Source organism: Antedon bifida, chromosome 4 (genome assembly GCF_963402885.1).
Source record: "Antedon bifida chromosome 4, ecAntBifi1.1, whole genome shotgun sequence".
Classification (NCBI taxonomy): domain Eukaryota; kingdom Metazoa; phylum Echinodermata; class Crinoidea; order Comatulida; family Antedonidae; genus Antedon; species Antedon bifida.
The window spans coordinates 30,635,905-30,659,536 of NC_136229.1; the positions used below are offsets into that span (position 1 = coordinate 30,635,905).

Consider the following 23,632-nt stretch of genomic DNA (forward strand, 5'->3'; position numbering starts at 1 on the left):
AAATCAATCAATCATCTATATATCATAAAATGTTTTAATAACATATACTTCAAAAATAAACCCAAACCCTTAGTTGACATCGCTACAATAGATATAAATAGAATACAGTAATATCTTCATTTACACAAAAAATAATTAGATAATTTATATAACGGTTGTAAAACTAATTATAATGTACCAATTTCTAATGTTCATCAAATTATTGGAACCTAAATGTTTGGGTATGAAACAAATAATGTGTTTATAAAATTATACCAAACAAGCGTAAAGTTTGAAGGCAATAATTAAAGTGTTATTGATCAAAATAAAACGGTCATACATGGTAGTTTCAAAAGTGGTTTATGCAATCAGAGTTTACTGCTTTTATTATGGAATTGAAATCACTTTTTAAGAGTTAGAAATTAGGATACAAGCGAGTGTTATACAGAATGGAAACAAAACATTAATTTGTTATTAAATGAGGTCACTCAACCATGACATTTAAATCTATTTTTAGGTGTACAGGGATTCCCAGATTATAAAATCAAATCATACAAAATTACCTCTTAAACTGATAAAATTTAAATAAACATTTATATTAACATTTTGATTCCATGATCATTTTTATTTTCTATATAAAATTTTCTAAATAAATCTTAAATTTTGTGATCGATTCATGGACAGCCAATTCACAATTAGGAATAATCCTTTAAATTCACAATTTTGTACAAAATATTTTTCTGTTTACATATAACACTTCTATTTTCAATTTTTTTCCATAATGTTGGCATTTGTTTTTCCTACATCAGTACAAAATTATTTTACTTTGCAAGGTAAAGCCTTGCATTATATCTGTTTTAAATATACATATTTCATGGATTGCTATTTTTTTTAAATATACAGATATAAAATTATGTGGGGCCTATCTAAAACACCGCAAATAAACACCAAACTAAAAAAATTTATATCACCCAAACAATGAGTATCTTTAAACACAACAAGAATAAGAAAATTAAATTAAATATTCATTGTATAATGGTCGATGGATGAAGAAACTAATATATAACTTTCTAAATTAAAAATATTGCCTACAGCTGTGGTCCACAATCTGGTCTTTACAGACCACTATAATATTATATGGATTAGTCGCACTACCTGCCGTTATTGGCCATGGACAACAACAGACAGGTTGCGCTAGGGGTAAGTTACCCCATTTTACAGCTAAATTAACTGATTTTTGATATACATTTTTGTCAATATTAATATTTATATGATTGTTAGCGCTCCCCCGTTTAGAAAATTGTGGATCTGGTACTGTGCACAGTACCACACAAGTACCTCGATAATAAAATGACTGTTAAAATCTACAGAATTACATTTAAACTACAAAGAAATAAATGTATGAAATATGAAAATTAACCTATATATTTTAGTATTGCAATCACAATACATTATTAAAACAGATTTCCTTGTAGCAGGGAGAAAACAAAATTAAATGTTCTTTTTATGTTTGTAGTAACCCAAGTTTTTTTATATTATTGACAGTAAAGCTTGGTTCCCACTAGGACACAACATAAGTGTTTTGACCAATCACAAGCGATGTATCATTCAAACTGCCGCTTGTCATTGGCCAACTCGCTTGCATTGTTCTTACATCCTAGTGGGAACCAAGCTTAAACACTTGGTTTAAACAAAGTAATCATAATCACAACACCATTAAATTGTTTCAATTTAAATTTACAATTGGATACAGTACTCCATATAATTCCCTTGCTATCATACAAACACAGCAGTTGCAATAGTATCACATTTGAACATTATTAAACTGTTCAGTACCTAAAATACTTATTTAAATTCTTCTACTGCTTCTCTAGTCATATTTCAAAATGATATTTTATTGCACGATGCGATGGTAACAATTATGCAATGCAAAAGATCGTACAAATAAAACTTTGATATCGAGGTAGCAATGAGCATTAGGAAGCTATCGCAAAAATGATGGGTTTGTATTCATGTGCAGATACTGTACAAGTGGCGTAACGGAGGGGGAGAAGGCCCCTGATTTAGTACACCTAAAGGCCTTCCAATGCTGGGTAGTTGCATTGGGGCTGTTTATCTGGGGCCCCGTAAGCTCTGGTGCCTTGGGTTTAGCCAGTGAGCTGTTACACCACTGTACTTTACTTTCATATGTTAATCAATTATTTCAATATGATTGCTGGCTAAAGTATGAATACTGTAACACCCTAATACAATCTCAGTTTCTTAATTCAACAACTGCATGACATTTATAGTCATAAACATACTGAAAAGGTTAAACTTAAACATAAGGTTAAACTTAAACATTAGGTGCACTTTAAACAAAAAATGTGGTGCAGTTTGTCTAGATTAAACATAAAGACAATGCTAAAATGATGATTTTTATGCTACAAAATAATTTCTCATTACAGAATATGCAGCATTATCATAAATATGCATGGTAATATTATTTTAAAAAGCTATAATTAATAATAAGATTTAATTGTGATTGCTAATTTGTTGCAACTGATTCCTGTCAACAGTTGAACCCTTATTAGGGGTCACATTTGGGACCCTTAATAGGGGTCACATTTGGGACCCTTAATAAGGGTCACATTTGGGACCCTTAATAGGGGTGTGCCAAAGGAAGGTTACTACTATAATGTATGCAGTACTTATATAAATTTAAACAATAGTTTATGTGCATCATCTGCATAGATGTAATGTATTGTAAAATGTCTTAATAACAACTTAATAATACAGTATGTATTGATGGTATCTGCTAAGCTTAGTACGTCAATTCATTGCACTAAAGCAGATTCTGTGACAGCAATAGGGTGTAAGAACATCTGCACATTCTTGCAAACCTTACATAGTCTGGTGAAATCTGACCACTTTTTTAATGGGATACACTTTCTATCACGTTAATTTGTACACAGTTGTAAGTCATGGACGACCACATGACCCAATTCCACATTGTCTGCCTCCAATTTTGATACCAAACCTGGCAACGGCTCTGCTACATTTTACAATAACTTCTTTAACTACACCAATTACCCTGAGTGGCAGATCCAGGATTAATTAGTGGGGTCCCAGGGCCTAAAAATGAAGTTCCAAAATGAAATTAATGTTAATTTTTTGCATTGTATTTAAAACAGGTCTGCCTATTTATATGAAATATGTATGAGCAGATGTTTTCTACGTACTATTGCTTTAATCACCTATTATGCTGAATAGAACAGTTCAAAAGTCATAGTAGAAATTTGCTTTTAACACTTTAAACAAAGTAATAGACATACTAATAAACAGTAAAGGGAGTTATATATACTATAAACAAACAAAGTTTTCATTTTGTAAAACTATTCATTGACCACCTGGTTTCAGTGAACCTTTCTCTCAAATCAGAGCAAATTTTGAATATTAATAAAATCAATTATACAATTAAAATGTAGAACTGCCCACTTGATCATGTGGTCAATTTCCTGTTGTGGACAGTACTTTTATCTGGCCCTGTTGACCACTTATTTTATATTTATAAAACCTAATTGTTAGACCAGATGATAAAAATGTATAATCTTACAACCCTTAAAAAAAATTACACATAAAATTACATGAATCCTAAAATTGTGCCATAAACTGAGGATGGGCACACAGGATTGCTAAAAGGATTCGGACACTCAATATATTAATTACACACCACCAATAAAACCCCCAAACTTATATATTACCTCTATAGAACATTTATAACATTATTGTTACTTTCTTCAAAAATACTCACTCACTTTATTGCAATCGCAACTATTACCTCTTTCACACTGCCAGCGAAAATGCGGAGTTATGTGTATGTTATGTAATACCCTTTTAACATCTGCATAAATTGGTACAATTTGTAACCAGGTTTGATCTCCCGACTTATTACACGTTTTCACACATGCATACGCGAACCTTGTGAAATCTCGGGGGGATTTGATTACTATGATTGGTCAGTTAATACCAGGGCAATACATGCGAGCGCAGTAAGAACTCGGAACATCTCGGAACAAAAACACAGGCCTCTTGTTGGTGTGTTTTTCTCCCGAGGTTTCACAGGAGTCCCCTGTGAATCTTGGGACAAGGGTTGGATTGTGGCAAGGGTTGAATTCGAACTCACAATCAGCAGTACAACGTCTAACACACTGCGCCACATGTCCTATTTTATTTTTAGTGTGTGTTATGTGGTTTAGTTGATTCTTTTTCAAGTTATTTAAAAAAATTGATTGGTATTGCTGCGTAAATAAGAATCTCCATTGGCTTACAAAAGTTTACGCCATATTGCTTTCTGTACACTAGGTTCCTTTTTAGCTTGGCAGTGTAAAAGGGGTGTAACATTATCCTCCTTGCGATCTATAGAATGTTTTGAATCAGTAATTACTCTCTCTAGCTAATCAAACTAATATACATATGTACAGATAATAAGTATTGCAAGACTTTCTTTTCATTAGAAACTAATTCGGAAGTAATAGACCGTTTTCACACAGAAAGGTTTTTAAAATGATTCAATGAAGAAAATGCTATCTTCCCCGGTAAAATGTTCGCTACGTACAGTACTTTTAAGACTATGATAAAAAACATTAAAATGGAAAAACCATAAGATATAATCTGTGTGAAAATGGTGTAATACATATTTACCTCACAGGTAATAAGTACCTGCCTCTGTTCAAAATTCCACTCTCAAACATTGTCTGTGTGATAGCTTTTCCAAAAAATAAACCATCCCCCTCTGCTATTTATTCAATATCCTAACCTCCTCTGCTACAAACACTTTTCTCTTATTGCGTTGACTTATGCAAAATACATGACTTTCAGCTGATCTTCGTGGATTTGTACGCATCGTGTCATGTCAGTAAAACTACGGCCGTTCCCACTGTGCGAATGCTGGCTTCCTTCCCCACTAAAAGAAAGTATTAAAGTACTGATTACTCTCAAATCATAATGCTTATGAATTGATACCTTGTCTATACGGCTGTTAATGATGTTAATGGTTCTACGTTTCACAAAACAGTCAATCAATAATTAGAATAATCTGTTAAAAGGAATGAGGTACATGGTATACATAGTACAAACAGTTTAAACATTACAGCAACATACAAATTGAAGAACTTTTATTAGGTAGTACGAATTATACACATATATAGAGCATTGCATTTACATCATGTGTGTGTGTGTTCATGAACCATACTGATATAAGTAAGTTGCAATTCAGGTAGTGATGGTAGTCAACTTATACCCTTTTCACATCTGCATAAATCGTTACAACTTGTAACCAGGTTTGATCTCATGATTTATTACACGTTTTCAAACATACAGACACAAACCGTGAGAAATCTCAGGAGAAAGCATAGTTGCGCACTATTTGATTATTGTGATCGGGGCAATACATGCACGCGCAGTAAACAACGTGGAACAAACAAATAGGCCTCTCATTGGTGTATTTTTCTACTGAGATTTCATAGGGGTCCCTTGTGAATGTGAGATTATTACAAAATTGTCTTCACACTATGCAAACCTGATTACAACTTGTTGCAGGTGTGAAAAGGGTATTACATGAGCATGCGTAGGTATATGTTCTATATTGTTCTGTACCATCTCCACAGTCATTACCATTCTTCAATTTTACCTCATATTTTTAAATTTAAAATTATAAAAAAAAAACAATAAAAAAAAAAAACCAATAATTAAATTAACAATATTTTTATGATTAAATATAATTGAATCTTATATGAAAACACTAAGGGTGTCAAATGGTGTAGAAATCCAGACACATGGTTAGTTAGTTAGGAACTACCTAAAAGAATAAATGATAGAAATCGCTAAATTATTAATACTAATGCGTTTATACTAAATTGTTATTAAAGATGTACTTTAATCACTGGTTACTATTACTAGAAGCTTTAAAGTAAAGTTCTATTTATGAGTCTACAAATTTGTTTAATATTTAATTTAATATTTTTAATTATCTAAATAAAAGAAAAGCCACATTTTTTAATTTAAATAGAATTTTATTATAATTATTTGTGTAGAATTTATTTATAGTGTAATGGTTTTTCGGGACGGATAATTGAGTCTGCAATGTAATCAGTTTTTGTTATCCTTGCCTGCTTACATTTTCAACTGACTGTCTTATTGTTTAACTATGTTAAATGCACAGTTACATTTAATGGTGAAATAAAGAATGATGGTCATAATGTAGTAGAGTATAGCAGTAGTTGAAATAATGCACCATTTTATAGAATCCCATTTATCTATGAACGAATAGCCAATTATTTTAATTATAGAATTTAGTAGAAGTTAGCAGAATAATATTTTCAGGAAAAGGAAATTCTAAATGTACTAATTTTGCATTATTTATGAGACTAAAAAATTAAATATGAATTAATAAAGGACATCATTTTTGTATTAATTACAAAGCCATGCATTAATGTAAAGAGATCAAGATCCTTTTCAAGCACCATAATGGAAATATAGAGGATATTAGTGTGTAAGGTGCCATTAATGAAAACCATAAACTACTATATCATTAGTTTACCATCATAAAGTTATCTAAAAAAAAATTATTTTAGGAAGTACAGTATATAGGGTGCTTTCAGTTTGTAGATGATCACATGGTTGATGCAAATGAGGAGAATTCAGTAGTCAGTAAAATGTATTGATCTTAGAAAATTCATTAATTGACATCTTAAATTTGGAAATTAGCCTTGTGGCGAAGCTATCACAACTCTGATTGGCTTGTGAGCATGTATCGTATGCTTCTTGTAGTATTTGCGAAACAGAAATTCCATTATAAAAACAAGAAAGGCAAGTGTAAACAAACAAAAATTGGGCTGGTAGGATTTTGTTTTCTTATTTTTTTTTGGTTGATATTGTGCTAATGACATAGAGGGTGGGTGCTATACAAAGTTTACTGATACCTGGAATTTCAACCCAAAAGTTTAATGCTCAATTCCATTGTACGAAAAAAAAAAAAACGTCGTGCAAGTTCACTGAAATCGAAATATATTAAATGGGAGGTCATGGCCATCACAAAATTGAAAGCATAGGAATCCACACAAGGAGCATGATGGGTATTTTAGAGTAGAATATATAAAATAGGAAAAAACATGCCCTCTAGAGTACAAAATGTATTTTATTAGACTCACTTTCCAGTAGGTGACTCGTGTCCAGGACTACTATTTGGGATGAAAATGAAATGTGTACATTGTATATATATTAAAGCGCATTAATTAGAATATAAACAATATATTAAGATCAAATTATTTTCTAGTTTTATATTATATATTATTATCCAAAATTCAAACAATGTTGTTAGCATAAAAAAATATACAGATAAATCTTAAATATTGGAAAATTAAGAAATTACAATTACATAATTGTAGAAATAAAAATGATAGGTTAGTCTTGTTAGGATTTAAAGGTCTATATTTAAATAATACAGAGACTCCATTTAGGCTTTCAAAGTATGAAAATATTATCCCTATCCAGTGAAAACAAGACAGAAATGATTTATTTTACAAACCTACTATTTTAAATCTAATTTTTATTCAATTAACGCACGGCTTCCATCTTGAATCAAATGTCAAAGGCTAGGCCACTAACAAATGCAGCACTAGGAATTAGATTGTAGGCAGAGAAGATATAGATGGTAAACACAGGTGGGTTTCCATAAAACATCATTCATTAGCCTAGAGAATATTACCACTTAAAATATTCACAAAAACCTGAAAGTGCAATGTACTCCCATCATGAGAATGGAAGAAAATAATGCACGCGACGAGATATGAACTCAACCAATCAAAGGGAAAGGATACACGTATGTGTGATAAACCCGATTAAATTATAGTTAACATGGTGTGGGCCATCAGTCAGGACAAAGGAATTGTGACTATAAAACTGGAATATAATACTTGTTAAAAATTCTACTCAAACAAAAATTTTAATTAGCTTACCTGTCTCCACCACTGCCTACATAGCTACCGTTCCGTGATTGGCTGGGACTGTGAAACAGAAACACGCAAGATTAATTTTACTGATAATGATTTTAACTCTCTCTGGAGTCGATAAATAAAATTCTCAAGTAAGTTTTGTTCTTTAATCACAATTTCAATAGTATTAATGCATTAACTGTGGAGTCCCACATTCATATTTAAAACCCTACTCTCTAGCGCTCCTGAATACCTTTTAGAATTATTATCTGTCGAGGAGAGGAAAATAGAAATGAGAACATGCAATAAAATGCTCCTGCACATTCCAAGGAGAGAACATAAGGTCTTACCTGTCATGATCTTTCTCAACAAGATGATACCGAGCACGAAATGCTACCAAATGTGCATAATAAGCGGGTGCTGGGATTGACACGCTACGAGTGCAGCGCACATACGTGTGGCACAATTGATATGTGAGCGTTTGAAGAGAATCAGCTGTAAACTCGTTGTCATCCCACAAGACATGGTAGTGGGAAGGTCTACTTGTCCCCTGTTAAGATAACAATTTATTTATTAAAAACAAAATTGATCGAAACATTACTGGTGGTATACAAATAATGTATGTTTATGAGTTGAATGCTGCGAATACAGTATTTTCATGACTATTCGATAAGGCAGTCATAAACATTTTCTTGAAATATATGTACTACTCTATATGAATTTTAATGTGCACATGGGTGAATGATGTATAATTGAGATTGGCTCATTCCATAAATTATACAAAACACACAAGAAGTGTCTGTTAAATATGTACGGCTGAGGACATGCATGATTGGTTTGGCAGGAATATCCAACTACGGTAATAGGAAGGTTTTAAAAAAACTCATCCATATATATGCATAGATGTACTATAATGTATTTACTGTTTACAAGGGTGAATGTCATTTTGCAAAACTCAAAAGATGGTCGGTTAAATATATCTGTCCAATATAATATAAAAATGTTGCAATTTGGCCTGTCATTCAGTAGACAAATCAGAGTAACATTGTAAACTTACCTGTATACCTGCATGACTGCAAAGGAAGAAATCAAATTCGGTGGGATGGGTGATTCCAGTGTCCACTGTTGTGCCAGGAGGAATATTAAAACTTTTACCAGTCTATTTGCAAAAAAAAAAATAATATAAATAATAATGTTACGCAAAGGCCAACTCAGATTGCATCGTGTGTCGAGGCCAGAAAAATCTGAACTCGTCGGTGCTGTCCGAGTTGAATCCCGATGAGACAATTTGTCTAGAGATAATGTTGAGCGTAGTTTATAGGTTGTTGGGAGAGCTTTAAAATTACTAAATTCTCCTTTCAATTCGAAGTGACAGTGAATTGAGAGCTGTCTAACCAATAGGGTATTGAAGTAAATATAAAAAGGAGATAAAAGGTTTAAATCAAAAGTTTAAAATAGTTTTATTAGAGGGTTTGAAGAAACAGTGTGGAGAAGTAACATCATCTTTTTATTCTTGCATCTTGACCTTAGTGGATGTTGACTAATTATGATTGTCTTCAGGTCTGGTGATTAGCTGTAATAGGGCCTACGCTATCGTTTGCATTGAACCTTTTGTCCTCTGATTTTTATTCCTATCATTTTTTTCTATGTAAATATTCCATGGATTCTTTTCTTATTATGTCTGCCAATGGATCTTTAGATGAGGCAAAAATAATAAAATACATTTTCTATGATCTTAATATAATACTTTTTTTTTAAAAAAAAGAAGAAAATTAGGTTTACTTGTTCTCTTTTATCGGCACAAAACAGCCTTGTGTGATGTCGTTTCTGTACAACAATAAGCGTAATACCTGGCTGGTAACCGACCTCTAATGACATACAAGCCTCCCGTAATGCACGCAGTTCACAGTTAAGCACCTATGAGAAGCAACAGTACAATGATAGAATACTAGAGAGAGACACTCTTTATTACAGTCCAGTGATAATGGCGAAATAGTATGCAAATGGTAAAGGGAAAGTCACTAAATGACTAGATAGTGTTGACAATGTATTGTCCTCCAAAATCATGAAAAATGAAGATTTATTAAAATTGAAATAGCCCATTTTGTAGTTTTATTTACTTACATAGAAAAGAATGTAATTTCACTTATAAAAAGACAAAATAAACAGTTAAATTTAACAAAAAAACATATTGACTTCCAGTCAATTTGACATTTTTTGCGTTAAATTACAGTTTTTTCAGGTCAATACATTTTTTTTGTGTCCAAATATGGTAGTAATATGTCTATCACATTTGTTTGTCACATAAAGTTTAATATTGTACCACAGAGCTTTAGGATGTTTTGGTTATGATAGGAATGAAGATCAATCTTGGATAAGAAGAAAATTACACAGCGTTTTAAATAGGGGTTTTATAAATGTTTGGATATTTGATGTACATAGTAAATTAAACATAATTTTAATGACGGGTGTGACATCAATACAAATAATGATGATAGGGATGAAGACAAAAAGACAAACTGCCTTACATGTAGGAACTGTCCTTCACTGACGCCATCACGATACATGATGATCCTGGTTGGTTTAAACCTTGTTGACTGGTAGAACTGCATCAACAGATCTCGCACCATATTGGCTAAATCCACGATGATCTCTTGTCTGTGTTGTTGGATGCGAACAGCTGCGCAGTAACGACTCGGATGTGCATCCATACTTCCGACCACCTAAAAATTGTAAAAATTATTTCGTAAAATCAAAAATGGATGAAGTGACCAGGAAACTTTTCTCTACCCATTCGAAAGTGTATTTTAAGCCTTCACCCAAGTAAATGAAATGGTTTTAATACATCTAATAACAACTAACTTAACTGAATGTAAATGGAGACTTACTGCAGCAATAGAGGGTTTCTTGTCATCACCAGCAGGCGGATGAGTGACATCAGCTCCGAGAAAGATGATTGGCTCATGGAACACTGCCGGCCTGCGAGACAAAATAACACAGTTCATGTAGGGCCATTGGAAGCAAGAACACATTTTAAAGTACATATGACATTGACCAGATCTGAACTCTGCAATTGGACGGGTAGCATATATTAACTGAAAAACATCAGCACTATATCATGTTAAATAGTCTTCCAAATGAACTACCACTATGCATCTCTTTGCCATACACAACTTGGTTACAAATAAATATGTTATCTACACTATACTGACTTAAGCTTTGTCTAAACTATCACACTTTGACAAAAAGTGTGTGCCCAAATATGGCAATGATACACTTAAATATGGTAGTGATATGACATCATCATGTCCATATATGTGCATATCACATTCCTTTGTCACATAAGGTTTGATAAGTGTAGACAGAGCTTTACCTTTGCTGAGGAACTAAAATATTGTTGACGCCTCCTAATTTGACGTTGATCTTCAGACAGAGGTTGGATAATGTTTGCGGTGATGTTCTGTTTACATTTTTAATCTGTACACACTGAGTGGCAATCCCTAACAATGTGTCACCAACTCGCTTCACTTCAGCTGTGAAAATAATATAATTTTTGTTTCGTTTATTTTCCACTCTTCAAATAACAGTTTTAACATATGTATACAGTGTATATAATATGGGTGGATGGAGGTCACAGTAAGTTCACTTTAAGTCATGACCCCCGAGAAGTGATGCAGTATAACAAACCACTTTTGGTTGACTCAACTGAAAGGAACGGGTTGCGCAAAAGTAATCATGCCAACTGAATAGGACGAACTGAAATATTTGTAAGCTCTCATGTCAATATGAAAATGATATGTAACTAGTCATGATTAGGAATATTGCACACGCGCTACGAGAGTTGAATAAGGAAATAATGTACGCCAGCGTTTTTCTCAACTTAGGAAATCGCAACTACCCATACTGCGAGTAGTGTCATGATTTAAAGCTATATTCAACTGAAAGACAAACTTTGCACAACTGTGTGCTACTTTTAATGCGTTCTTCAGTTGCATTTTTCTTGCATCATTCAAACTGACCAATATATTTCATATTTACCATAGACAGGTGTTTTTCCAGGCAATACCACGATTATCAGCTGCAAACCATGAAAGTTTTTCTTGAGATGACGGAACATTGGTTCAACTTGGTCGGCACCGCTGGCGTACTTGCAAAAACATGGCTGTCCCATTATAGGCATACCAGCATCGTTTGAAATCTTCTGTAAGTGCGATGTAAAATTCCTGAAACAAGTAAGAAAAACGTTCATGTACTCTGATGCCTATGAACTGTATTGTAGGGGCACCAGTGATTGATAAGGTTCAGATGGATTGTGAACATGATAGTGATATGCCCAAATATGGTAGTGATGACATCATCATGTACATATGGGCATACCACATTTTGTTGTCACAAAGTTTGATGTGTTACAAAAATTACTGCAGAAAAAGTGTTTGTACAGAAATTACTGCAGTAATATGACTTACCTTAGGGCATCCTCTCTGCATTGATGTTGAGGTGCAAAACAGGCAATTGCCCAAACCCGTATTTCCACTCCTGAATGAAATTGTTTGCCTCGCATATCCCACACACCACCATTAGGATAAGCTTGTTGGAGAGACTAGAGAAATTTAAAATCAAGTAAAAGCTGATTAAAGTGTGGCTAGGTTAGATTTTAGAAAATGTAATGTTAAAATACTGTCTCAAGCTGCACGTAGTGAAGTAATGTCCACAATTTCCTATTGACCAAATCACAATTTTTGTTGTTGTATAAAATACAAATAATAAATGTTTATGAGTTGTAATAGGAAGACTATTTATATAAGATGAAAGATTGAATGTTCTTTTCATTGATGTGAATTGTTGATTAGTAATTTCAACCACTGAAATGGGTGACGACACCTAATACAAAATCAACCAATCAAATTGCAAAGATTTTTATTATTTATATAGGCCTACTTGTGTGTGTTATAATTGATAATAACAGTGTATTTTCTAGCATAGATTTTTTTTTTTAGAAAATTATTAATTTGCATTTTGAATATACTGTGTAAAGATTAAACAATTTACATAATCAGAATTTTTCCTTCAGGAATCTTGCATAGTTTTACCACAAAAGGGGCAAAAATCATCACAAGCTAGCCAAGTTAGGCCGATTTACCATTACTCCCATTGCTGGTTTCTAGTGAAAAAGCTTGTTTGAATGCTCGAACCAACTGTCTACTGACAGGCTTGGACAGAAAGAAATATTTCTCTTACCCTTCCGCCATATTGGAGCTTGGGCGGCTGAAGTACTCGACCTTGCACTTGTGTCATTTCCTTACAAATATTAATTCCAAATTCACGAATAAATGGATCTTCATTGAACTTTGCCCTTTGCAACTACAAAACAAACAATATATATTATAATCAATATGAAAGCAACTCACTGTATAAAGCTCAAACTTTATGCAACAAAAAAAATGTGATGTGCCCATATATGGACATGATGATGTCATATCACTATCATATTTGGGAATATCAATACCATATTTGGACACATCACACTTTGTTGTCAAACTAGTTTGATAGTGTAGACATAGCTTAAGACAAATTACAATATCATACTACGAGTTTATTGAATGTGTACCATGTAAAACAGTGCTTTTAAGTACCCAGAGGTTTCTTGAGGTTGTACTTTGTTGAAGTTAGGCTGTATGGAAGTTCTTAAAATAAGCTTTAGGTCGGGTTTGAAGAAGCATAACTATCATTTGTTGTTCTAATTCCTTTCATTATCAAGGTACATTCAGGTGTGGCTTTTGTTTGGTAACTATAGCTAAAACCTAAATATTTATACTTATAATCACTTACCAAATTATTAATTTCTTTTTCTCTGTTTGGTGCGTTGCGAGCAGTTGCCTGAAAGAAAAACAAACTTTTATCTAAGCACTTCCAGTAATAACAAATTACAGTAGCTATCACGTTGTATGTTGTACTCAACAACCACCTCATCTAATTGTACACCTATTCACCCCAATTCTCCAAGAGGGCAGTTCAAAGTACCAAAGTGGTAGCCTTTCAAATGGTAACTAAAATAATGTTCATCAAACATAAACAACATAATGTACCTTAATCATAGTGGAAGTTTGGCTGTCTGTCAGTTTTTTAATGCAGCGCTGACCTGGCACAATGTTACACACCTAAAAATGAAATTTTTAAAAAATAATATGGGTTTTTTTTTATACTATTAATTTTTATCTTAAGCTCTGTCTACAATATCAAACTGGTTTGACAAAAAAAGTGTGATTTCCTCAAATACGGTAGTGATATGCCAAAATATGGTAGTGATATGACATCATCATGTCCATACATGGGCACATCACATTTTTTTGTCACATAACGTTTGATAGCGTAGACAGATCTTTAAGCTACTTCACAATATGCACATTTAGTTTTTAGTAATATTCTTATAAAATAAAATGTTTGATTGTTTGACTTGAAATTGTAGAAATTCAGATTAGGTTCCCTAGTGTATGTGCATTGTATATACACAGGACAAACAGCTATACATCCCATCCAAAGGATGAGCTATTAAAAGTAATATGGAACACATATGCCTCTCATGTGCTGTTCCGATATCTCTTTCTTGAGAAAAGAAAAGACAGGAAGAAAACAATTAGAGTAATTACCTCAAGTGGTAGGTAGGTGTGTCTTAATTCTTGTCCAACTTGCAAACATGGTAAGTGTGGATATCTGTAATGAGATATTACAAATTAATATTTCTAATAATAAATCATGACACTATTTCAAGTTTCAATAAACATTTATTTTAAAACAATAAACAATAATAAACAATAATCAACAATTTAATCAAAATCAGAAGTTAAACATGGTACTCTATTGGGGATGTCCTCCATCATCATCCCTCTCACTACAGTTGATATTACAAATACTTACTGCAATCGTATGTGATATTTTTCCATAAAATATCTGCCCACCGTACAGTCTACAGTTTGTCCTGTGTCGAGTTGAAGTGGGAATCTATATAAAAAGAAAAGAATTTAACCAACTGATCTTGAAATTGCACAAATTTTATTTCTGTGATCGATGACAAAGATGATATAATACAATATTATAATGATATAATGATAATAAGATAGTGCTGAGGATGACAATGACAATGATAACAAATTCAATTCAGGGAGCAAGATAACCATTTTGACATTTAATTTTCCTCTAATTCTAGTCTAATTCTGGTCTTAAGTTAGAGTGATTCTAATTATAGACCAAAGCTAATAAAGACCACTAAAACCTGGGTAAAAAAGTTGTCTTTAATTGGAGGGAGAGCTGTATTCACTGAATACTTGTTTGTTCATCCTCCTGCTCTATTGCTCAATTCAAATTAGTTTCTAATCTATGGCACGCAAATCATGCATTAATCTATGCAATATATGATTGGTTTGACTGACTTACGTCTGTGTTTGTGCTGGTCGTCTTGTTACGTTACACACTCTGTATTTCCTTCGCATTGATCCACAATGAGTTATTTCAATCTTAAGTCCTTCAAAGGAAAAATATCTATAAATTAAGCGCTTGAAAACAGTGAATTACTTTGAAAAATGCTATGTGAGCATTATCAATATTTTTGCCAATATTGAAGATAAGATAACTCAAGGTTTAATAAGTTGTAGGTAATAACTATCATGACGATAACTTAAAAATTGTTGACATTTTTGTACAAATAAAAAATTGTTTTCATGTGAGGGTGTGTGAAGCAGTGTTTTGGATTACTTGTTGAATTACTGATCGTGAGATCGTGGTATCCTTAAGCAGACACTTTACTTACATTGCGTCTCTCCACCCAGAGTGGTTAGATCAAGACACAACTTTGCGCTGATTACTAGCTGTATTATTATGGGAGTATGTTTCCATATGTGTTTGATCCAAACAATGACTGGGGTAATAATGTGCAGCGCATTGAGAGCTTGCTTATATGCGCTATATAAGAATGAATTATTATTATTTAAAAAGGTATAAAGAAATAATATACTTTACCTCGTATCTCTTTGGTAAATTTCACTCTTGATGAATCAGACAATGGTCGTCTTTCATTCAGTTCCCTCATGTCCAAGACATCACACATGAAGTCAATGACAGACTGGGCTTTGTAGAACGCAGTTGCTGAGACTGTTAACAAAATATATACACAAAACTATGGCAAATGTATTACACAGTACATAAATGTAATATATGTAAATATAATCAGAATGAGGCACTATTAATTAGCATTATTAAGTAGGCATCCCTTACTCTTTTTCAAACATTGTATAAACTTCTTTAACATCCACTGTATGTACACTGGACCAACAGCTATATGTACAATCAATATGGCAGATACAGACTCAAACACATGTCTCACATGCTAGTACGTACACTATGACACTATCTGAAGGAACTGACATTATCAGATGGTCTCCCATTCAAAGTCTAACTGGGCCCACCATTGCTTCAATTCAGTGACATGACAAGAACTGGTATGTCAATGTAGCAAATTACCAATACTTCAGTAAACTAAAGAAGAAATTTGTTATTAAAAAGGGGTCACCATTTTTGTAACCTACCATCGATGTTCAGCATCATTTTCCACATGGAAGGGCGCACACTCTGGTGAAACCCGAACCAAACCTCTCTACCGCCACCAAGCGGTGGATTGTAGCTCTCAGGTGCCGAGAAGAAAGATCGACCAACTGGGGTATACCTAAAGAAACAAAATGTATAAATAGGTTTAACTTCTTCATATGAGCCTCTTCCATAATGTATCTGTACTCATCACACTTTTTTCAAACTAGTTTGATAGTGTAGAATGAGCTTTAGAATTCTATTTTGTGGTTCTTCTGCTATCTTTTCATTGTACTTACGTCATAGATGGTAGGTGGCGCATAACTACATCAATTGCTTGTATTGCATCGTATGGTATCAGAGAGATCCTGCCTTCAAGAGCCTGTTCTAAGCTCTTTAAGCTAACCTTTGCTACGTATTTAAGTGATATTTTGAAGGAACGATCTCGTCCCTCTCCTGGTAAAGACACTTCCATTTCAACCTAAACACATGAAAACATGTTAAATTAAATTTCTTTTATAGTAAACATTATACAGTCTGCTAGTTTATCAATATCAGTTTGGTAAAATCAGCTGCTTAAGCTATTTTAATTTTGTTTGCTTCTTGCATTGTCTAGGACTAGTCCTTTATGGTCCAGGAGTGTCTAAGCCCTCCCCCTGGAGAGCACGGACTATTGTCGTTTTATCCAGGTAAGCTAGGAACAAAATAAACTGTTTTATTTTGATACCGCATGAATATAAATGCATGCATGTATAATGAACACATACTGTACAAACGCTTATAATAAAATAGACAGAAAATAATACTGTTAAAGCACATGATGATTATAGATAGTTTACTATATTTAGATAACTATCAATATTTATCTAACAATATTTATGATGGTATCAATTGTTATGATATCAGATACAATATTATTTCAATTCTAATACATAAATAGTCTGTTATCAAATGTTATCATTGGTTATTTTTTGTAATCCTGAATAAATGATTTTTATTTAATGATGCAGCCAGAATTTTCTCATGCCAAACGAATAATAGTATATTTGAAAACAATTTAATTTTTGCTCAAACTGTGTTGCCAAGTGGGTGTTGATCAAATAATATTACATAATTCTCAAAAATTCAACATGCTTAGGGGGTCAAAAGGTCATAACACTTTAGGCAGTTGACTAAAGGTCAATAGTAGATAATTGCAGTTAAAAGTTGCACACTGATTTAAATGGATGGTATTCTACCATGCATCCTGAGGCTGATTTAAACAGAGTATTTGTGATCTCCATTTAAAATTGTTATTTGAAATTCAATGTTTCTACTAAGAAAATTAAGGTTATTTTCCTACACCATAAAAACAAGCCCATATGAATTCATGCTGTGTCATTCTAGTGGAGAGAAAATTTTCCATTATTAAACCTAAACACACCTAAGTCAACACCTATCAGACCTAGGAATATGTTGTTCGTTAACATAATTCACAGTAGTAGGCATTATAAAACAAATAACTAAATGTAAAATTATATTTGTGTAATGGGGAAAATATTTTCATTCAGGGAAAATGAAATGTCATATTTACTTCATGAAAATATTTTCCCTATTGCACTCATAAACATTCATTATTTGTATATATATCATAAAGTGGGGAACTTACCGGATCATTACCAATTGGTAGTGGTTCTTTTGTATATAGGTTCTTTCTTCCGTCAAATACTGGCCGCAGATTGGCAAATATTCTTGGAGAGCACTGTTTTACTAGGGTTTCTATAACCTCTCTATTTTTGAAGAAAAAATATAAAGATGACATTAAAACTAGTGACTAATAAATAGAAGTTGGTAAAGTTCAATGCTGTTGTTAGCTGATGGTAGTCACTGCACTGCATTGATGACTTAATATCTATTACTAGAGAGATTGATTTAGGTCTAGAGGTAATGTAGCAATTTGCCAGTTGAGGAGGCAGGATGGCCACAACATTTCTATAAATACAGCAGGTCTAGCCTATTGTGAAAATGGCAAAAGCGGAAAACAGGGTTTATTCGTATCTTATAAAACCTCTGTCTACAGGCTTGCTCAACAAGTCTGAAATAAAGCCAATTTTCCACTAGGTGAATTTGTTCTCGCGAATTGAAAGCGTTTATGCATGCGTATTCATGTTTCCATCTTCCAAATCCTTCTCTACACATGCTATCGATTCGCGCGAACAAATTCGCTTAGTGGAAAATCCTTAAGAAATTGTAATGAAACCTATTAACCATTTACCTGTTGACTCTCCTGGGACATTTCTCAGGCAGTATTGTTATATCATAATGATAAATGTCATCTCTTGGCATGCGGATCTGAAAGTGGTTTGCACGTAACACGATGGGTCGACCTTGAGTTCCAACATTTGGACGCGTCGGGCATGGGATGTCCTCTAATGGTGGCGATGGAAGAGGACTGTCAACGACTGCTCCTGCTGTGGTGGTGGTGGTGGTTCCTGCAGGAGGTGTTGTAGGAGCCATTGTTTGCTCTGGAGGAGCTGGCTGAGATTGAGCAACAGGTGATTGCACGGTTTGTGGGACCGGAACTGAAGAGATAGAAACAACATTTTTACTGATGACATACAGTATTGTACATCTAATTTAATATATTATAAAAATATACTTACAGTTAGTAATCCAGTTAGGCACACTCCATATTACGTTATTACAAATTAACATGTATTAATCATGAACACATGAATATAGTATGGTAAAATCATATCATGAAAAAAAGATCGCATACTTAAAAAATAATAAATCCATTTAGGATTCTGCATGATTTCATGAAGTACAGTACAGTATTAATTATTATTATTATCTATGATGATTATGTAACACATTTATGATCATATGAAGCAATAATAATAATAATATTCATCAAATACTTATTACAAAATCAAAATTGGATTGATTTCAATTTCATGCTCACACAGAAATTACATTTTTTAATGTGTGATCACATGATACAATTAAATGATCAGTATTCAAACATTATCATCAGTTTATAAAATGATCTCATTGATGTCTTTCACTGTCTCAAATGAGATGCGATTAAAATGACAAACATGGTAAACAAATTTAAATTATTTTTTAAAGCATGTCATCAGATGACTATCTGATAATTGCTGATGATCACACAAAATCAATGATTTAATGATCACAATGACAATAAAATATTAAAATAATGAAAGCACCCAGAAACTGAGTGTAGTACTTGACAAAATATTGCCACACTAGAGGGCGCATGTTAATACTTCTCCCAGGTTAAAAGATGGCAATTTTTCTTTTTTTTTTTATTTGTGAAGTTGTTAATGACTTACTTTCTGGAATTTCAATAGGCATGTTCTTTAATTATATACCTATTTACACCAAAAAATTCAGAATGATAACTTGAATTTTTGTAGGCATTATCATGCTAACAAACATACTTTGCAAAGTAAAGATTTAGAATAATTATAGATGCCAACCATATGGTGGTATACAAAAATCTGTATTGTTTAACGTTACATTGGATCCATGTTAATTAATGGTAGAAAAAAATTAGATTAGAAATTATAGTTTTTTAAATTGGTCTCTCCGGAGTAATACCCCATATTCCCATTTCAGATTTTAGGAACAAGGTTAGAAAAAGCCTTTGAACTCCATTTATTTTGTGGTCGCTGTTTTGTCAAATGAATGCAAGTTAAAAGATGGTATGTGGTTTTAAGAAAGCACACTGGAAATGTACCTACAGTAGGTGCTACACTCTTGATAGACTTGAAAGTAAGCAGAGCTATTTTATAGTATATGCAAAACGGAATTGGAAGCCAGTATAAATATTGAATAGTGATCAGTGAAACATCAGAAATGGATACTGTAAATAAATCACCAGGCTGTATGTTTGATTAAAGATTACCTTATTTAATCATAATAAATGTATGTATGGTTTGACCTGGATGAAAACAAGTATCACCTTACCTCAATGACATTTATCAAATAGTTATGCAATTAAAATAAGGTGTAATGATGTAGTGCGAGTTTGGTTGAGTTTCACATTGAAAAAAATAATCAACAGTTTCATTAAAAGTGTCTTTTATATTTTGAATTTTTGCATTAAACTGACATTGCATGTTAATTGTTAGCCAATTGGCTCAGAAGGCTAACCCCATCCCTTCCAAATATGAGTTTATATTTAATACAGTATATAAATCCAAAGGCAAAATACTGAAAAATGACAATGCTGTGGGTATCAGTGGCTGGTTCTCAATGGAGATACAAAAAAAAGCGAAAAGCTAAATCAAAACGATAAAGTAAAACAGTCGGAAAAGTTAGCAGAGCTCTCGGGCAACACTAGCCCTTCATCCGTGCAAGTGTAATAATATACAGTATATATATTTTAGTTTTAAAACTGGCTTGGAGGAGGCTTTGGGATTACATGCATAACTTGCATGTCCATAGCATAATTTTCCTTGCATCATTAGATGGGAGTCGTTAGCCAAAGTTGACTAATCATATTTAATCGATTCATACCTTGTTGCTATATCTGGAGGGAACTGATGCAAAATGTTGTGGTAGGAGGTACATATATTCAGTAGTATATAATTTAGTTTCTCTGTGAAATCACCCTGTATTCCCTTAAAATCTCAGTACTGAGGTACTTTTATAAAGAAAGTTAAAAAAATTACTGATAGGTCAGATAATACCTTTTTTCATGGATTATGAGGTTCCCATACACTTTTTAATGGTTTTTTGGAGTGATTATAACTATCATTAGTCCACCCAGCCGATGCCAATACATATTGTGTAGGGAGATTTCCTATCATACTGCATTTGAAGGACATACCAAGAGGTTCTCCTTGTTATAGTATTGAGACTGGATGCTCTGACAAAACTCTGTGCGTCAAAATAACACAATAGATAGTGTAATAGATTACATTATTTTTGTTCAAATAGGATAAAGGCTACAAACTTGAAAGTGCAGGTGACGATTTAAAAAAAATCAATTGAGCATGCACTCATAGAAATTAATGGGCTGTAAGTGATTGTGAATTTTGCCTATGGGACTTTCAGATCAAAGCGGGGTGTTCATTCAACAAGATCAATAGTCAAATTAAATATGGAAATTATGTCACTGCTGATAAATTATTGTTTGATAATGAAATGAAAATTATACTATAAAATATAATGTAATTGAAATTTCACTATTCAATTCAATTTTAATTGTTTTTATTAAAATATTATTATAATATTTATTTATAATATAATATTTATTATAATTTTTTTTTTTATAATAAATGATATTTTAATATTATTAAAATATAATATTATTTTATTAAAATAATCACTGGTTTGATCAGGTAGCATTATGTACAGTAATGGAGACATTAAAATTACAGAAACCAAAAATGGTGTTGGTAGTCTATTGTTGCTAGCTTACCTGGATAAACCGACATTTACCTATTCTCTCCAAGAGAGCTACAACACCCCTATCAGGTAATGGTACGTTCCATGAAACTTTCCCTTAAGTGGGAACATCCTAACACACAACCATCATCATTTCTTTTTGAGATTAACATGTCTAAATGAAGAGCTACACAAACGTCATAAGACAGGACAATACATGCCTACAGTATGGTTCTCATCTACTGTACTAAACCTATCAAAGGCCTCCTTTTACTGCGATGTATAATTATGGTATTTTATGAATACTGTATAAATATTAATAATGTATATTATTATTTTAAAAGTATACCATTACCGTATTTTCCCCACCAAAGTTGTGGGAAAAATATATATTATTATTATGAATATCCCATATTATTATAGCTACAACAGGCCTAAGAACAAGGCTTAGAAGGAAAGCTACACTTCATATCACCTGCATTTCAGTAGGCCTACACCTTTTTATTATTTAACCTTCTATCTACTGAAACGGAGGATCACCGTAGTACTGAGCATGTGTAAATTTGCGCAGCTTCCTGGTCATAATCATTAGGCTGATAACGATCATAAAAACAATACCCGCCTGATATGACTGAAACAACAATGTAAATGAACAATGGAATGGAAAAATTATTCTACGTAATTTGTCAACACTTCGCGAGTTCTCAGTTGATAATTTCAAGGTAAATACTGTAAACCACTGCAAAAATATATACAGTACAGGCATACATAGGCTATATAACAACAATTCATTCATGCCATCATTGATTGAATATATACTGTAGTGTAGGCTAGTATATGACTTTTTATTTTATTATGAATAATATGATACAATCAAAATTCAAGTTTTAAAAATTAAAAAAAAAGGAATCACCGACATCAGTTTACTTATGATGTTATTTTGGAGCACCTTCTGTTTACAAACTCAAATCTATCACGCCACTGGCCAATCACAACAACATGCAGTAGGTCTACTGCATGTACTAGTCCCCACAAAACACAACCACTGTCGTCACACACAGCCACTGTGCAATTAATCAGAGACTAAATATCATGCATGCATGCAATAGCATGCGCACAAACCCTGCTTGTTTTGATCCTTAAGGATCGTTAAGCAGTATTCCGAAAGAAGAAGAAGTCTAGGCTAGTCGCCACACACTCACAACGGGAATCCCAACCAACCAAAACAACAACAAACAACCCTCTCTCTCTTTTCTCCCACCCACAAAAACACTCATCTCTGGCTTACAATTTTCTTTCCTAAATATACATCAACATACCAAACGGTGCACCTGGTTGAGATCTTTGACGTTGAGGAAACATCGTTAAAAAAGTATAGTTCTTACAGTGGTTTTAATCGATGAAATGTATCGGTGGTTCAAAGCCTACCAACAATAAATCAATCTTCGCGATTGAGAAATCGTCCAAGTACGTTGAGCAGCCATTTTTTAGTTTCAGTGAACATAAATACTTTCAACTTGCACATATTATTTAATTATATTTAATTCAAAATTATAATATTGGTTGAAGGTATAAAATAAAAAATAATATTAAAGTTTATTTTAATGTTAATTTTAAGTTAGTTACTACTATTTTGTTATTTATTACATATAATAAGTAACAATTGTATATAAATCATGTTGTTTTGATTGTGTAATGTAGAGGGC

At 32.8% G+C, this 23,632-nt stretch overlaps 1 protein-coding gene across 4 annotated transcripts; it reads right to left on the bottom strand.

Annotated features, from left to right (window-relative positions):
* Positions 1-16: 16 nt before the first annotated feature.
* On the bottom strand, positions 17-23,404 carry LOC144841540 (protein argonaute-2-like). Of its 4 annotated transcripts, none has more exons than XM_078697924.1 (23): positions 23,312-23,404; positions 18,784-19,090; positions 18,178-18,298; positions 16,829-17,010; positions 16,532-16,668; positions 15,966-16,097; positions 15,384-15,471; positions 14,868-14,951; positions 14,600-14,663; positions 14,039-14,110; positions 13,782-13,829; positions 13,191-13,313; positions 12,419-12,552; positions 11,991-12,175; positions 11,326-11,485; positions 10,841-10,931; positions 10,481-10,675; positions 9,735-9,869; positions 9,010-9,111; positions 8,303-8,502; positions 7,977-8,024; positions 7,170-7,199; positions 17-4,924 (listed from the first exon to the last, which is right to left on the bottom strand). In XM_078697924.1, exons 2-23 carry the CDS (start codon positions 19,023-19,025, stop codon positions 4,816-4,818), a joined length of 2,682 nt encoding a protein of 893 aa, XP_078554050.1. In that variant the 5' UTR covers positions 19,026-19,090; positions 23,312-23,404; the 3' UTR covers positions 17-4,815. The 4 variants fall into 4 exon arrangements, with proteins under 4 accessions (XP_078554050.1, XP_078554048.1, XP_078554047.1 ...); XM_078697922.1 differs by having other exon boundaries at positions 7,170-7,196; positions 23,246-23,398; XM_078697921.1 differs by having other exon boundaries at positions 23,246-23,398.
* Positions 23,405-23,632: the final 228 nt, after the last annotated feature.

What these genes read in the sequence shown, in the direction of transcription:
- LOC144841540 (XM_078697921.1), bottom strand. Translation starts at nt 23,288, where the DNA reads ATGTTTCCTCAACGTCAAAGATCTCAACCAGGTGCACCGTTTG. An exon ending in AAATATCACATACGATTGCA is followed by an intron (nt 14,664 to 14,867) that starts GTAAGTATTTGT and finishes ATCTCATTACAG; the next exon opens with ATATCCACACTTACCATGTT. An exon ending in GTGAAGGACAGTTCCTACAT is followed by an intron (nt 9,870 to 10,480) that starts GTAAGGCAGTTT and finishes TGCTTCTCATAG; the next exon opens with GTGCTTAACTGTGAACTGCG.